Source organism: Schistocerca gregaria, chromosome X, assembly GCF_023897955.1.
Source record: "Schistocerca gregaria isolate iqSchGreg1 chromosome X, iqSchGreg1.2, whole genome shotgun sequence".
Classification (NCBI taxonomy): domain Eukaryota; kingdom Metazoa; phylum Arthropoda; class Insecta; order Orthoptera; family Acrididae; genus Schistocerca; species Schistocerca gregaria.
The window spans coordinates 629,977,828-629,996,511 of NC_064931.1; the positions used below are offsets into that span (position 1 = coordinate 629,977,828).

Sequence of the window (18,684 nt, forward strand, 5' to 3'; positions counted from 1 at the left end):
ATACAGTATCAAGTTGGACAGCTGACAAGTCTGGAAGCTTTCCGTTGCAGGCGTTGCTGTGTGAGGAACATATCTTCTGTCAGCAGGCCCTACAGCTTGGATTGATGCAGGTGTTCCTGATAGTCTCTCCTCAAACAATGTTCACGAATTTCATCTGGTGTGATTTTGCATGTGGTGACAAAATGCATTCTAGTCTTACGAACAGGTCACTATGAGTTATACTGTCTGTGTTTAAACTTCCTGAGTGTTCAGCAGCTTCACTTGTACAAAAGTTCGTTTATCATGTAACGCATCTTTGTCTGCATTATCACCCACTTAAGAGACTGTCTTCTATGTTTCTTTGCAAGTACTCTCTCTTCTGTCGTATAACATCATCTATGAAACTCGTGAAGCCAAGATGAAGCTTTTCAATAAATTCTGTAGTGATTGCTGCTGCAATGTTGTCAAAATGTGAAACTCCTCTCCCTGGCAGTATAATCCCAAGTTGCTGACACCAAGCTGTGGATGGTGCCAATTCCTGGCTGCTGTCAATCCATTTGCTGTGCAACATGTCTTACATTACTTGCATTACATAGATTTGATATGAAGTTCACCACTCTAGGATTGCTTGTATTTTAGATGGATCCATAGTCTGTTATAGCTGTTTCATCTTCTAGCAGCATTGGGTAAGTTGCACAGTCTTTTCCCAGGTCTCTCACATTTTTTGTTCCTGTTACAACAAAGGATGTAGACAAGTTTCTCTTTGGTCTCTGTCCACCTCACAAGACACAGCTTCAGTGCCCAGACAGAGACGCAAACACTCGCCCACCACAGCAGCCTCAGCCTGACGGTACACAGCAGCCCATAGCCAGGTGGAAAGAGGTTGGGGGGAGGGGGGGGGGGGGGGGGAGGTGAGGCATCTGCACTGTCACGACACTTCGCAAGATGATGAGTACTTCAACAATGAAAACCAACTTTAAACCAGAGAGCTTTTCATCAGTACAATATTCTTGTTGAACTCATTATGGTATTTTTCCTGTCTCGTATTCCACCATACCAGGTGGAACAGTTTTGTCATACAACTTTATTTGTTGAATTATTATATTTGCTATTGACTGTATTGTTAATTACAATATCCATAATTGCCATTTTGACCTTAGGCCATTTTAAAGTGGTTACAGGTGCTGAAAACATAGCTGTAATTATTATTAATAAAAGTGTGAGAACATGGCTCTTTTCAACCTGGAACACACACTTGTTATGCTGACTATTGCTGCTTTTTTGGCATCTGTAATTGCTTGAAAATAATCTAAGGTTGAAATTGCAATATTGGGTAATGTAATAAACAGTGGTGTATATGAAATCATTTTAAAAAAGTTTTGTCGCGGTATGTTCCCTCAAGGATCTAAATAAATTTGAGGGAATGTAGTCTACTCCAGGTGCCTTGTTTCAACTTCAGTCTTCCAGTGGTCTGTCAAATTCTTCTTGCAGTATTATGTCTCCCATCTCCGCCCTCTTCCCTTTCCATAATATTGGCTTAAAGTTCATTTCATTTGTGTAACCCTTCTATCTATTCCTTCTATCAATCAGGCTTCCTTTCTTTGCTTAGTATTTGCTTGGCACCTTCCCATAGTCATCCATGTTTGTACATTATTTTTCACTTCTCCTCCAACCATTCCGGCTTTGTCATTTTACAGTTTCTGTCAATATAATGATTTACACATCTGTGTTCCCTTTTACCTGCTTTACTCACTTTGTTCTTTTAATATATTTTCTCCTTTGTTATCCAGTGATTTCTAATACCCATTTCCTTTTTGTCTGTTTGATCATCTGTTGCTTCCACAATTTCATCTCTCAAGGCCATCCATTTGTATTCCGTTGTACTCCTATCCCCCCATTACAGTTATTAATCACATAAAGCTCTCTTTGAACCTCTAAATAACCTGTGGTTCATTTAATTTATGTTTATCCTTTGTTCTCAGTTTCCCACCTTCATGTAATTTTTGTAATTTTAATCCACAGTTAATTACTACTAAATTATGGCCAGAGTCCATATCTGCCCCTAGAAATGTTTTGTGGTTTAAAATGTGGTTTATAAATTTGTCCTATCATTACATAATTCACCTGAAACCTTCCAGTACTCAGTTTCCTCCACATATATGAACTTTCAGGATTCTGAATCCAGTGTTGCAGAGAGGTAAATTATGCTCTGTGCAAAATTCTGCCAGGCGGCTTACCCTTTCATGCCCCCCCCCCCCCCTCCCCCCTCCAGCCTATGTTACAATTTTCTTTCTTTTCCTTTCACTACTATTGACTTCCGATCACCCATCACAACTAAATTTTCATTTCCCTTAACTATCTGAATAATTTCTTTTATCTCGTAGTACATTATTTCAATCTCATCATAGCAGGCATATAAACCTTCACTGCTGTGATGATTGATTCATTTCTATATGGGCTACAATAATGTGTTCATTATAGTGTTCATAAGAGCTCACTTATTACTTTCTTATTTATTATAAGCCATAGTCCTGCACTACCCCCCTCTGATTTTGTTTCGGTAACCCAGTATTAACCTGTCCAGAAATACTTTTCTTCATACCACCTTACTTCACTAGTTCCCATGTTAATATACTTTTCTCTTTTTTAATTCTGTAACTTTTGTGTTTTATTAATGTAGAACACCAAACTTGTTTTTCCTGATGACAACTTCGAGTAGTCTATGACAGGATAACCAAATGAAGGGACTGTTCTAAATATGGAATTTTTTACCCATGGAAATACCATCACCATTAAGCTGTACAGTAGAGCTCTGCATGCCTTCAGGATATATAATTGCTCTAGTTTTCCCTTGCTTTCAGGTGTTCACAGTACGCACATAGCAAGTCCGCATCAGCTTGTGTGAAAAGGCCAGATTATTTAATCAGTGAGGTTATAGCCACTGCAGCTACTAAGAAGGCTGCTGCTGTATTTAGAAACGATGTTAGTCTGCCACTCTTAGATATTCGTGCAATGGATTTTGCAGCTACTCTACCGCTATTTATATCTAGGAGGCATGCAAGCTGCCGTATTGTGTCAGTGTCCAGGTTTTTTGAGATGATCACTGTCAGTGAGGTTAAAAAATATCCCTCAGAGCTCTGAATCAGTTTCTCTCTATTCCCAGAAATCTCTTCACTCAAACACATGAATAAATCTTGCACATAAATGGCCTGTTTCTTCCAGATATTGACAATATTGAGGTTAATTTCAGCAACACACACACACACACACACACACACACACACACACACACACACACACACACACACACACACACACACAATTTCTATTTTTATGCATGGTTGGGTTTGTGGAAGGGCCTGCCATGAGACAGGTAACCAGAAAAACTGGTATGAATATAGTAATAAGAACCAGTATCATCACTACCTTTTTTTCTTATCATTGGTGAGTTTCTTGACATACTGTACTAGTGGTAATTGTGCCAAAAAAAACAGCAGGTCCTTCTTGAGCACCATACTGCCTTGTTATTTAACATTGTTTTGTCTTTTTCAGAGATTGTTCAGCGGAGAAATGACAAAGATGGACTACACATTTGTCCCAACAACAGTATTTACTCCACTGGAATATGGTTGTGTGGGTTTCTCAGAAGAACGTGCTATTGATGAGTATGACAAAGAAAATATTGAAGTGTATCACACTCACTTCAATGCAGTAGAAAATGCCCTATCAAATAGGGATGAAGGCAAACCATACATAAAAATAATATGCTTGAAGAGTGATGAGGTAATTTTACAGTTTAGTTTCTGGATTTAAAGTTTTTAGTTCCACTGCAAGGAAATTCATTTGAGAAACAGACACACACATTTAAAAGTGAAAAACTGTTCCCAGCCTTTGACACTATTAACTTCGTCCTCATGGAGAAAAGGAGGATAGATTGTATTGGGTTAGAAAGAATAGCCAGGTCACTTTCACCTTAGGATAAAAGGAACCGTAGTGACCTGTTCCTACTTCCTTATCATTCCTTCTCAAGGAAAGATTTGATACTTCTGGAAGAAAGGAATATTTTTTTCTTTGTTAAATATGTCTATCAAAAGTACTGAACTGAATTTATGCCTACTGGAGCAAAGTTACTAGTACATTCATAGTAATTAATGTGAATATCTCACTGTGTTTATTTAGTCACAATAGTCTGTGATTTGATGCAAGGATACCTATCTAGAACAGAATGTTCAAAAAAAATCTTTAAAAGTTGAAGGAGTCATTCAAATACATGCTGGATAGTTTTCCGTAGTACAAAGTACCTAAGCAGATGCGTTCATTGTTTACAATCTATATCTAATATATTTAATACTTGTACTAAGATTTACATAAAATAATGGAAAGGCAACCACTTGCCTGGTGCATAGTGCACAGAAACATGTAATAGGAAACCATTAACACTAGCTATCAAGCTTTTGCTCTTTTTCTCGTAAGAGTGCGCACATATACAGCCCCAAACACTTACATGCTCGCAGTAGCAGCAAGACTGATTATCATTGTTGCTTATCAAAAGCAGGTGCCTTGGTTGATGGTGTGGGGAGGTAGTAGGAAAGGATGCACGAGGCAGGTAGGGATTAGCAGGGTAGCATGAGGCAGGCTTATAGCCAGATGACTCAGTGGCTGCACAAGACAAAAAGAGTTCAGAGGGTAGAGCAAATAAGTGAAAGGGAAAGGGGGAGGGTGATGTAGGAAAGGAGGGGAATGGTTATGGTGATGAGTGAGTCAGGGAGGGTTGGGTGTGTTTGGGGGAGGGGGAGACAGAGGCAATATGTGATCTGGATGGGGAAGGAGGAGTGATGTAGAGAAAAGAGAGAAGAATAAAATAAGTTGAGGCAATGGGAGAAAAAGTTGTGGAGATTTAGGCCAAGGGAACTGAGATAGTGCAGGAAATGCTGGAGAGACAAGTCCCACCTGCATAGTTCAGAGAAACTTTTGGTGGATGGGAGTACCCAAATGGCCTGTCTAGTGAAGTGGCTGCTGTAGTTATAACTTGGTTTTGTGCTGTGCAGCATGTTTGACAACTGGATGGTCAAGTTTGCAGTTTGACACAGTTTGATGGTGCCCATTCATTTCATAGGAGTGAAAAGTTGTTGCGCCCACTTAGAATGCTGTACAGTAATTGCAGCATAACTGGTACATAACATGGCTGTTTTCACACATGGCCTTGCCTTTTATTGAGTGTCTGTGACTGGACTGTGGTAGGAGGGGGTGGTGGATGGATGTGTGGGACAGGCCTTGCATTTGGTATGATCATGAGGAAGTGACTCTTGGGGGTGCAGAATTAGGAGCAGGATTTTAGTTGGGAAGAACAAAGAAACTCTGTAAGTTGGGTGGGTGACAGAACAGGACTTTGGGTTATGTGGGTAAGATACCCCTCATTTCGGGTCACGATGAGTCATCAAAGTCCTGATGAAGGATGTGGTTGAGCTTTCCAAGGCCAGGGTGATAATGGGTGATTAGAGGGGTGCGAGTTGGTGGCTGGTTAACAGGATTACTGGTGCCATATGAGAAGATGGCATAGGAGATCTGTTTATGGATGAGCAGGATAGGATATTGTCTGCCAATACAGCCTTGGGTAATGTTATCAGCATATTTTGACAGCTTCAGCTTTCCACTGCAGATGCAGCGTGCATCTGTGGTTAGGCTGTTTGGAAGAGACTTTCTGCTGGGAACAAGTGGCAGCTATCAGGGTACTGTTGATGGTTGGTGCACTTGATATGAATAGACATATTTATAGAACCATCTGAGAGGTGGAGAAGGATGAGGTGAAGTGGGTTTGGAAGTCAGTGTTAAGGTTATGGAGGAAGGAGCAAAGGTTGTCCCTGCCATAAGTCCATATCACAAAAATTTAATCATTGAATCTGAACCAGACAATAAGTTTTAGGTGTTGACTGGAAAGGAAGGTTTCCTCCAGGTGGCCCATAAATAAGTTGGCGTAGGATGGAATCGTCTGAGTGCCCATGGCAGCACCACAGATTTGTTTACAGATTTGACTTTGAAAGTGAAATAATTGTGGGCCCGGATGTAGTTGGCTAGGAGTATTAGGAAAGATGTTGTGGGTTTGGCAACAGGAGGACTTGGGGAAAGATAGTGTTCCAGGCCAGCAAGACAGTGGGCATTCAGGAATGTTGGTGTATAAGAACATCGCATCCAAAGTGACCAACAAGGAGTCTGATGATAACGAGGCAGAAACTACCGAAATGTGGTGAAAGAAGTGAAGAGTATCTTGAATGTTGAATGGGAAGTTAAAGCGAGTGGCTTGTAGGTGTTGGTCAACAAAGGCAGAGGTTCATTCAGTGGGAGCATTGCACCCAGCTGCAATGGGACAAACAGTGGGAAGACCCGTGGATTTGAGGAGTTTAGGGAGTAGGTAAAAGGTACGAGTGCAGGGGGTTGTTGGTGTGAGGAGGGAGATGGATTCAGGTGCCAGGTTTTGGGATGGACTTACATCTTTGAAGAGCTGCTGGAGATCTTTTTGTACTTCTGGGATGGGATCGTGGTTGTAAGGTGTGTATGCAAAGGTTCAGAAAGCTGACGGAGACCCTCCGCCACATGGGCTCCAGCACTGTGGTCACTAATTGTAGTGACTTTTTGTGTAGGAAGTATGATAAGGTCTGGGTTGGTTTTCAGCTTATGGATAGCTGTGTCTTCCACATGAGTGATGTTGAACTCACTGAGAAGTGATGTAGAAAAGAAAGGTGAGACAAGGTTAGAAGTGAGGAATTCTTGAAAGATGAGGGAATGACTGGGTGAAAATGAGGAGGATCATGGTTGCAGGGAGGTTGGAACTTTTTAAAAAAAGTTTTGATTGGCTGTTGTCAGTGGGATGTGTGACGAAGAAATTTTTCCACGGCAGAGAAGGGATAAAGGAAAGTAGTTCTTTTACAGGTCCAGCGTGGGTAAATTCAAGTTTTTGGCTAAAGAGGAGTCCTTTAGAAAGTACTGAGACTTCTGTAGGGTCAGAGTTTTGGCAGAAAGATTGACAACAGTGTTACAGGATGTGTGTTAGGAAGTTGTCTGTTGGATGGAGGAAATTTTTTGTGATATGAAAGATGAAGTAAGTCAGCAAGGAATGGTTGGGGAGGTTTTAGGTGTTGGGGAGGGGGATTGGATCATAGTTGGATGGCCAGAAGACAAAAGGAGTAGCTGAAAAAAGGTAATGTCTGTGGAACGTAATATATTTCTATGTTTATGACAGTATGAAAATGACTGAAACATTACTGCAGACTGTTGACAAACTTGAAAATTTATTGTGGCAACCCTCTTGTGACAGTGTGTTCGCTGTATCAGCGCCCTAGTCGTATACAGTACCCTTAACATGTAGCAAACTTGATGACCTTTTCTAACACCTTCTCACTGTTCTTACTTATCCATCAATGACCTTAATGTGATCGGCACACTAAAGGCTGTTCTGGATGGGAACAACTAAAGAATAGTAGGCTACATCAATAAACAATTGTGCATATCTGTGTTTACTTTTTATTTTGAGAAAACAAATTAGGAAAATAACATACTACTCTTTTGATATTACAAGCCAACAATACACCAGAGAAAATGTTTATACTGAATGACCGATTTATTTCAAAATGATTGTTCTTGGTTATACCTGCTTGTAATGGAATAATTTTTTAATGTATTTTTTGTTTGTATTTGCAGAATCGAATTATTGGCTTCCACATATTGGGACCAAATGCTGGTGAAATTACCCAGGGCTTCGGACTTGGTTTAAAACTTGGTGCAAAGCTGAAAGATTTACATAATCTTGTGGGGATTCACCCAACGTGTGCTGAAGTAAATTTTTATTTTTACTTTACATTAACTTTGCAATTCAGATATAGTTTTGTAGTGTTGGAAAGCAGCTGAAAGTGTTTCATGGCTCTTAAATGGTATGCAGTAGTTTACACAGATGTGTACTAAGACAGCATTGCTCGATGTTGTGATTGCTTGATGGTACACAAAAAGGCAAATGTAAATAATGAATGTTAAAATGAAATAGTAGGATGAAGAAAAGCTGACAAACGTTTATCTGTAGACTTCCACTAATAAAGGTGCATCATATGACTGAGGTTCTACAGTTAAAGTAAGCAATGACTATGATCTGTTAAATTGTGGGAGATGTATGAAGAGAGAAAATAAGTGAAAGCTATAGTAGAAGGGTGACTAATGTACTACACAGTGCAAAGTGTGAGAGGGAATACTAGTAAAGCAACAACTGAAATTAAATACCCAGTTGAATGAAAATGTAAAGAAATCATACTGCTGTCAGTGCCTTCGACCTCCTTTTCTACTCGTAGTTGCCCATTGCTCAAAGTTCACAAATTCAGCAATAGGCTAAAAACCATTTTTGCCAGGCTTTTGCTAGGCTTTTGCTGTCCTTCCAGTAAACTGGTTGATTACAGCAGTACCAAAATCGTGTAATTTTCTGCACTACTAACACATTTGCTCTATTGCTTGGATTTTTTCATGAATTTTTTCTGCTCTTAAACAGACAAATCATTACCACCCACAAACTGAAGATTGTTCATATAAGATCTGTACATGGCATTATATGTTTCAGTTAAGTGATTTAAGAACTGCTTCTAAGGCCACAGGAAATAGCCTCAGTGTGATGGAGTCAACTAGTTGCACTCCTCCTCATCCCCCCACCTCCACCCCAACACTAAAATATCTATGCCCTTGGCATAATCTAAAATTCTATACAAAAGTTAGAATAGTGTTGAAAGCAGAAAGGATCGAAAATACTGTGACACCAACAGTTTGATTGCAAATAAAAATTATGTTTTATTTATAAGTAAGAAATATTTCTTCTTCAGTTGGGCACATTATTTAAAGATGATAAATCAGTGGATTAGAAGTGTTATGCTTGTCATGTTTGCACTTTTATTTCCTTGAAATATAATGCCACCAATAGCATTTTTATCCTGTATCACATTGTAGAATCCTCTAATACCTTGAAGCACATTCTCAGCAGCATGGCACGTTTCACAGTGTGGAATTTCATAACTTTGTGAACTGTCAATAGATGCAGGCAGGTACAAATGGAGGTTAAAATACCATTTCTTGCCAAGAACATATTGTCAAGCAACTAAATCCTACTATCATCAGCCACTAAAAAGTTCATCCAAGAATAACCACTTGACAGCAGAACGAACATCATGCCTTATCTGCATGATGTTCAGTGGTGTCTGCAAGATATTTGTCTGCAGAGCGTACAGCTGCATTAGTACTTCTAGTTTCCTCATAAACTGTGTATCAACAGTCCAGTGCTGTTGATGTGTATGCAAGACAGTCAAAAATGTGTCCCTGTTCACAGAAGTTCAGAGATTGCGGGTCTATTTTTATGGGATAAGCAGCTTAGAAATTTGGCCTTGAATAAATTGAGTGCTGTGCTCTTAACTGGATAATGTTGCTTCAGTTTGCACAATAATTTTCTTCAAGCATTCATCTGGAAGAGAAGGTTGTATTCAATACAGTTTTAAGAAATTTATGGAAAGAGACCAGTCTTGTAATAGAGTGGTCCTGAAATGGGGTGGCATTAAGTTTTATAGGTGTATGGAGCATCACATTTTTATTTTTGGTTGCAAGCATTCTGTAACAGCCACAGCTATATGGATGAGGTTCTACAACTTGCATGTGACTTTCTAGAAGTGTTAGTAGTCCATATTTAACATTTTTTTGACCAATAATTCCTGTCCACTGAGGAAGAAACAAATTGCAGTAAGTCAGGTGCCAGCACAAAATCTTTCTGACCTTCACATAACTCTTTCATATGAGTGGAGTTGATTGTCATCAGTTCAACAACAACATAAAATAGTATGTGCAACATCATTGCCAAGCATGTGTGGCAGTTAACAGTAATCATATACCCCTTTTTTCAGAAGAATTATCCAGTTTTGTTAATTGTTTAAAATTTGTGACTTTGTTTACAAAACTTCCCTGAGTATATGTTTTGGACACTAGTGTATACACTCATAGGTAGCAAACCGCACCTAGTACACATCCACTGCGGCACTCGGGTCGACAGCACAGTTTCAACACCTAAGGGTGGTCTTATGAGAGCCCGAAACCAGTCATGATAATAAAACAAGTTTACAACTGAAGTAGTCTTTTCAACCTCTAGTCTTTTGATTAAGTTTTACTTTGTTCTGTAACTTTTACACCATCTTGGTCAGGAACTAAATCCTCATTCCTAATCATGCTTAACTTTTGGGCACAGCTGTAATTCTAGCTGTAGTCTTAGATATTCCTCAAGAATGCATAAATGTAGTTATAATTTTTTGTTTCTACAGTGTACTTCATGACAAATTCATGAGAGTCAGTAACTGTCACAATGTACCTAAATCTAGCTAGTAACTTTGAACTGATTTCATCATATTGTAGCTTATTCTGCTCCTTACATGTGGTTCTTGTTGCAGTACCCAATTTTAAATCCAGCTGGTTCCCTAATGAGGTCATTTTGTAGACAATTGCGGAAGCTACACAACAAGCACATCTCTCCCTATTAAAAAGAAATGATTTCTGTCATTTTCAGATGATCCTTATGCAAGTGTTGGATGCTTTACCTACTACTTTTGGCAATATTTGATGAATGTGTTTATTCTTGCAGTATAGTATGGTCCTTTATATTTTGTTATAAAAACTGTGCTAAGAAGGATTTGAAGGCCATGAATGTGATCGTTCTGTTGCTCATAATGGTGTTCTGATGGACAAGAAGCAACTCCTATGTAGTACAAATAGCTTTGCATATAAAATGGAAAATTTGACTGAAACATTGTTAAAATTACTAAGATATGAAAAGTTCGCAGGACAGCTTCTGTAAAGTTTGGAAGGTAGGAGACAAGGTACTGGCAGAAATGGAGCTGTGAGGACTGGGCATGAGTCGTGATTGGGTAGCTCAGATGGTAGAGCACTTGCCCACAAAAGGCAAAGGTCCAGAGTTTGAGTCCTGGTCCGGCACACAGTTTTAATTCACCAGGAAGTTTCAGATAAGCACACACTCCGCCACAGAGTGAAAATCTCATTATATGAAAAGGTTCTCTACACAGGTCACATTGAGTGACCTGCCCTTCCTTTTCAACCTTCCCCATTCTGCTCTCTGAAGAACGAATATCATTTCTCGTATTAAAATCTTAAGTTTCTTCATCCTCCAAAACTTATGATACTTTTTTTGTTCTATTTGATTCTGTTTCAATTCTATGGGTCATTTAATTTGAATTTGTATTACAGACTACTTTTTTCAACAATGTGTGTAGTTCTTATTTTTATGCCTTGCTGTCCTGTTTTAGTAAATATTTTGAACTGATTGAAAGCTAAGCTATCTTGCATAATCTTTTGATTATTTTAGTATGTCTACCTTGTTTAATTAAAAACCAAAGTTAGTCTCTACAATCTCTAGTTCCTGCTCAGTATGATGGCAGTAGTATAAGCATAAATATGAAAAATGGATCCCCCCCCCAATTGAAACATGAGGTGGAAAAATAATATAAAAAATGTGATGCTGATGAAATCAAGTGGAGATAAATGCCATGACAGGAGAGACAGTGCAGAGTCCAGTCATTCGATGCCAACTGTGAGCAAACATTACCTAAGCCAGTGATAGGTAAATGTGAAAGGTCAATTGTGTGAAGAACTCTTGGAAACTATCCACAGAGTATAAAACAAATGATGATATGTGTACAATTAGCAGTAGGCTTACATTGACTATGTTTTCTGGGCCAAGAAATAGTGGATTACCAGAAAATATTTCTGACTTTATAGTGACCTGCATACACTATAGATCTGAAGCTTTTTTTTTTTATTGTAGTTTCGATAATGAGTTTCTAGCTTTCAGGTACATGGACTGTCCATTTCATTACCCAGAAATACAATAAAATGTGTTTTCATAAAACCTTGGTATGGAACCTTAATCAATGACAGTCTCAATGTCATGAAATATATTGATAAAGAATGATTTAAAATGGTTCTAAAACTAAGTGGTTCTTTAGTACAGTATTAAAATTTGCATAAGAAAATGAGCAAATGAGGTAGCAGGATGATATTTATTAAACAAAAAATTGGTTTATACTGAGCCTGTAAAATCAGCTGGGAGGAGAGGATGGATTTTAATAGTTTGTTGCAAGACCATCTGGAGGTGGTGTTTACTGCATTACGCAATTGAAAAGTGCATTTGTGCATTCTTATTACTAAAAGAATGTAAAAGAAATAATTGTTGGATTTTAATAATTAGTTGAATGTTATTGTAAATTTACTTAGTTTTCATTTTTAAAGGCTGATGAAAACATAAGTTGACTATCATTTTTCCTCTCCACTAGTTTCCTTGAAAAAAATTAAAATGACATGTTCAGGTATAAATGATGATATAGGTTTGTGACTGAAGTATGACAATATTGGCAGAATTTTTGAATTGTTAGGATTGTGAAACCTTTACCACTAAATTACTATATGTCACTCTTTTTAATAATTTGTGCAGTATTGTCACTTTTTTAATTTTTCTGTTACTTTCTGTCTACCAGGTTGCTACAACACTGTCAATCACCAAATCATCTGGGAAGAGTGTCGACAAGACCTCATGCTGAAGTTAAAGATGCTGCCACATAGTAATGTGACTGTTAAATACAGTCACTTAACCTTGTGGCAGCATTTTCTCTGAAGAATTTCCCATGGGCTAAATGATGAGAATGATGGCATTGTCATAAACCTCACTGGTGGACATTGCTTGATGAATATCATTAAGGGAACCCACAGGATGTTCTTCTAGAAGACAATATAATAAAGTATTAAATATGGTTCAGTAGTCATAATGAAAGCTTGTATAATTTCTTGAAATTACTTGTTAAAAAAGTTTATTAAATTGTGCCTTGACATTTTTTGCACTTTCTGTAAGAAGACTGTAAAAATAGGAAGTATGAAATGCAGAGACCTCATGGCTGTGAAAATAGTAGGATTAACACAAACTGATGCAAAAATTTGTGGAACTTCCATTTAAATCATAGGTATAGATTAGAATTGGCACTTCAAAGATTGTTACCTAATGTAATTTCTCATTTTGCTGTGGCTACTTTAATTTTGATGTGTTACATTGAATACTTTACTTAAACATTGTTATTATTTTATATGTTCAGATGAAATAAAAAGTTCTGAGACTATAATTGATGACACCATCATTTTTATATATATGGTGACTTTCCTATGGGTATGGAAATGTTACATGCAGAAAGATAAACTACAGACAAAGACATACTTTAAAATCCCACATGGCTGCTACTGACCGCGTGAGCACTGCTCTCTGCGACTCGCTATTATAGCTGACAGTGTGTTCCAGCTGGTGCCCCTGGGCACTGTAGACGCTAAACATACAAACAGGAAGAAATTGCAGACTTGAACCTACTATCATATTCTGGGTGTATCTTGATGTCTTCAATCAGTACTTTTTTAGGATATTGAAAAATACTGAAAGTGAAATTCCAGACTCTGGCTTAGATCTTACTGCTCATATAAAAAATGTAAGCTGTTGCACCATTAAAAATGGGAAGCAAGTACACACTAAGGACATTGTGAAAATAGTGAATTCATATAAGTGATCAGAGTACACGCATCTATGGCATGTCCTCCACAATCCTAAAGAAAATTATTCTGCCACAGTAATCAACAAATGTTTATCCTTCAGTTTCTTCCCAGAATCCCTGAAACTGCCATAGACAGTATTGGTCTATAAAAAAGGTGACCCATGTGACGTATCCAGTTTTAGCCAAATTTCAATAAACACCATTTTAGCTTAAGTTATGGAGTCTGTAATGGAACAGTAGATATTTTGCAAAGGAAAGGCAACAGTTACAGCCGGACTGGAATTAATTGCAAAGATAAGGCAGTGGTTTGAAGAAAAAGAAAGTGTGGCAAAGACATTCTGTGACATCAGCAAAGCATTTGACTGCATCTTGTACAAAATAGTGTCTATTATACTAAATTGTCATGGTACTGAAGGTGGTTTCTTGCAACTTTTCAATCTTATCTTGAAAAACCACAGGCAGGTAGTGTCAGGTAATGGATCACTCTCCCAGGAACGAAAATTGGAGCATGGTTTACGCCAAGAATCTGTCATAGAACCTCTCCTGTTCCTGTATGTCAATGATAGTCGTTGTAATAATCACAGCTTGCAGTCTGCAAACCTTTTTGCCAAAGGAAAAACTGCTGCACAAGCTCTATTAGCAATAGAGGTGTGTGTGTGTGTGTGTGTGTGTGTGTGTGTGTGTGTGTGTGTGTGTGTGTGAGTGAGAGAGAGAGAGAGAGAGAGAGAGAGAGAGAGAGATATTTGAAACTTTCCCAGCATACATACTGTTCTACAAAATTTAGGAAGAACTGACGGATGTTTGTAACTTCCTCCCACAATACTTCAGTTCGGCACAGAGTCTACTGGCCATCTTCAGGTGATACTGGTGAAAACACATTGAGCTATGGTATTTAGGGCCCCACCGGCACGTGCGTGGTGGATTCACTTGGCATTGTGCATGCGCTGCTTGAGCGCATTCGATTCTGCTGCACCGCGTGCCCTCTGTAGTGAAAACTCACCGCATCAATATCAATCCGATTGTCTTCCCACCATTCCATCACAGAACTATGCTGGCTGCGGTAGACGTGAAATTTTTCAATGACTGGATTCCATGCTGAATTCAATAGAAAACTGCCGTCTTTATTAATAAGAGATTCACTGTCAGGCAGTCGTATTTCCAACGATTCATTAATATTAGAACTCCAAAAGTTTGATGTATGGACCACAATTTTTGTCTCGCTGTAAAATTCATTATGACCAGTAGAAATACAGTGTTTGGTGGGGGCAGACTGAAGGCGGTGAATATTTTGCTGATGTTCTACAATGGGATCCTGCACAATACGCTTCGTTTGCCATATATAAGATTTGCTGCATTCGCATGGAATCATGTAAATATCTGCCTTGCACAGCTCTAGGTCATCTTTAACAAATCCCAACAGCGATGAAATTTTTGCAGGAGGGCGAAAGATTTCTTTCACTTTATATTTTCCTAGTATTCTGCATGTTTGCGCTGAAATATTACCAATATATGGTAAATAGGCAGTCATTATAAGGCCTCTACCTCTTCTTTGCCCTGTAGTTTACAGGTCTGCAGTGCTCTCTCCACTTTCTGGGACAAATACCTATTCTTCAGAAATACAGTCTGCAGGTGCTCCAGTTCTGTTTGCAAAATATCGGTGTCAGAGATGAAGCGGGCTCGGTGATTCAAGGTCTTAAAAACACCCATCGTTTGTGCTGGATGGTGGAAACTAGTGGCTTGCAAGTAAAGGTCTGTGAGCGTGGGCTTTCTGTATACTGAATGACCAAGTGTGTCATCACACTTAGGTCACACCAAGACATCTAAAATGTGAGAGAAAGGATTTGTTTCAGTGGGCGTGTCGAAGGACATGTATTATCTTCATTTAGGATCGGCAGCAAGACTGTCTATGTTGTCTTGGGACTGGGTTGATGGTGTGACATTGGCCAAAGCAAAGTGGAGCCATGTCAAGGCTAGGACGAGGCAAATGCCCAAGTTTGACCGACTTTCGCCTCATATGCTGGACGAAGTTCCTACTCAACGATCCGTTATTAACTTTATGGGGAAACCTATAGATGACGCGACCGTGTCTGCATTAGCAAGAGGTCTCAATTTTGCTCCTACGCCATTTCACCACCAGTAGTGCGACTTTGTCAGTTCCATCGAAGAAGCTGTGCACCATCTTGCTATGCATGAAGCTGAGGAAGTGCGCCGGGAGTCTTGTGTGTTGACAAGAGCTACACTGCCAAAGAGCAACATTTTGCCCATGGAGAGGGCAGCCCTCTGGAACTTGCAAGCGGACTCGGATACAGTGGTACTTAAATCGGACAAAGGTAATGCTGTTGCTTTAATGCTATGGGAGGACTATATTAAAAAGATCAAGGTTTTATTAAGCAACTCGACATATCACAAAATCAATTAGGATCCTACTGCCTGAGTGGCGCAGAAAACATCAGAACTTCTGACTAACAGTTCCTTACCGAAGGAGGTAAATAAGAAACTGACACCAAATAGTTCAGTTCCACATAGGCTGTATGAATTGCCTAAGATCCACAAGGATAACATGCCATTATGTCCAATTGTGAGTAGTATTGGAGCAGCAATATTTCAGCGCAAATAGTCAAATTACTAAGAAAATGTGAACTGAAAGCAATCTTACACCCTCCTGCAAAAATTTCGTCATTGTAGGGATCTGTCAAAGATGACTAGAACCGTACAAGGCAGGTGTTTACAGGATTCCATGGGAATGTGGCAAATCTTATTTAGGGGAAATGATGCGTATTGTGCAGGATCGCATTATAGAACATCAGCAGCATACTTGCCTCCTTCAGCCTTGTAAGTCTGTCATTAACGAACACTGTATTTCCACTGCCCATGTAATTAATTACAGTGACACAAAAATTGTGGCCCATACGTTTAACTTTTGTAGTTATATTATGAATCCACGGAAACATGACTGTCTGACAGTGAGTCTCTTATTAATCAAGGCGGTGGTTTTCAATTGATTTCAGCATGGAATCCAGTCATTGAAAAACTTCGTGTCCACTATAGCCGGCGTAGTTCTGTGATGGAACCGTGGGAACACTATCGAACTGATATCGATGTGGCGCGTTTTGACCACGGAGGGTGTGCGACGCAGCAGAATCGAACGCACTCAAGTAGCACATGCACAACACTAAGTGAATCCACCACGCATGTGCTGGCAGGACCTTAAATACCAGAGCTCAGTGCGTTTTCGCCAGAATCGCCTGAAGTTGGCCAGAAGACTCTGCACCAAAATATTGTGACGGTAAGTTACAAACATCTGACAGTTCTCCCGAAATTTTTTGGAGCGGTTTGTGTGTCTATATGTATAAGGCAATGTCCTGACTGACTCATCGTTGCCCAGCCCAAACCTCTAATAATGGAAATTTGATATTTGGAGAGAGTATTGATTGAATACTGTAGGTGTCATTTAAAAGGGGATTTTTCGAAATTCTGCCCCTAAGGCAGTGAAATAGGGGATGAAAGTTTTTTTTTTTTTTTTTTTTTTTTTTTTTTTTTTTTTTTTTTGCAAATATGTTGCCATTAACGTAATTTTGAAGCTAGACCTGCGAAAATTGTCATTTGGTTTCTTGGGCAGAAGTAAAGAAAAACATGTCTCAGAATTTTTGGAATTTTTTTAAAAATAAATCATTATTGAAGAATTACTAAAGTATTGTTAAAGCTACTATAGGATGAAAATTTTTAAGAAAATATTTAATTATATTTAAAAAAATTTAAAACTAATTCTATGGAAACTGGTATTTCAGTTCTTGGTTATATGTAAAGAAGTATGTGTTCAGGGATGAAAGCTGCAGTGGAAACAGCTTCACAAAAAGCATGGTTAATGAAAACCTCTGGCTCCAGTTACCAGCATTGCTTTTTAGTCAGAAGTACATTCAGAAAAGACCATGCTTCTATGGTCTTAATTATTGTGAAATTTTTAGAAGATGTTGCAATTTGTAAATGACATAAGAATGTGAGTAAAGAAAAAAAAAAAATATAAATCTGTGCAGACTCACAGTCTACGCGAGGAAAACAGTGAATGAAGAAAAACACATCGTCTGATAAGAGGCCTCGGCAACAGTGAGTGCCAGGATAATATAGAGGCTGTCAAACTGCTGAGCTATGCTTCGTGATTGGCAGCTGACTGTCAATGAATGAGCACACTATGTATGTGCACTCAGAGCTCTCCTCTGTTCTGAAGATACTAAAGTGTAAAGTAACTGGCCAGTTCCTTATAACAATGTACTGTGTGCTATTTTAGTCACATCAGTTATGGGGGTTTAGGAATGATGGCCATTTTTAGTCAGTATGTGTTTTTATGCATCATCTGGGTGAAAGAAAGCCAAGGGTCTTTCAGCATAAGACAATAAATACATGACACCCACAACAAAACAGATGTAGAAGCACCAAGCTGTCAACTATCTGGAATACAAGAAAGTTTCCAAAGCTGCCCTAAAAATTTTCAACAAATTGCCTTTTGAGTGCAATGTCTGCCACCAGGAATATTCAGAAGGAAAGTTTCACAGGATTGGAAACAGAACCCATTATACTCTGTTGTGGAATTCTGCAGTAGTGACTGGACAAAGTAATATTGTTTTTTGTGTTTTGTATATTCTTGGTATAAATAATTTCTTTTATGTTATGTGATAAAAATTGTTATAAATGACTTCTTTATATTTAACATGATAAAGAATGAAATTCTCACATGGTCTGTCTAGTCACAACTGGTAAATGACACAGACCTAGTAATAAAATAATTAGTATTATCCCTGATATCAGATCTTTGAAGTAGCCAAGACCTCAGAAGTGTTCATACACTTACCACATCATGTTGCTCCAGGTAATCAATATAGCTTATGTTGCAAATATGAGTACACAGGTTTATGGTTTACTGAATGGGAACTCCATAATAGTAGGTGATGTATTCACATGAGAACCAGTAACCTGTGTGTTGATGCATTAGCCGTGTTGACGTAGACTACCACAATATCTAGTTTTTGAAACCCACTTGATATCTGAAGATGTGGCTCCCACTGTTTTATAAATATACTAGCTCAGTACCCAGCATTACCTGTGT

General features: G+C 38.6%; 1 protein-coding gene across 1 annotated transcript in view; it reads left to right on the forward strand.

Moving 5' to 3' along the window:
• The window catches only part of LOC126299444 (thioredoxin reductase 1, cytoplasmic-like), a 79,156-nt gene extending 65,990 nt beyond the window's left edge, over positions 1-13,166 (forward strand). Inside the window, exons 10-12 of the mRNA XM_049991347.1 lie at positions 3,532-3,762; positions 7,675-7,809; positions 12,531-13,166. Coding sequence (XP_049847304.1) covers positions 3,532-3,762; positions 7,675-7,809; positions 12,531-12,593 — 429 coding nt within the window. The 3' untranslated portion in view covers positions 12,594-13,166. The remainder of the gene's footprint in view (positions 1-3,531; positions 3,763-7,674; positions 7,810-12,530) is intronic.
• Positions 13,167-18,684: the final 5,518 nt, after the last annotated feature.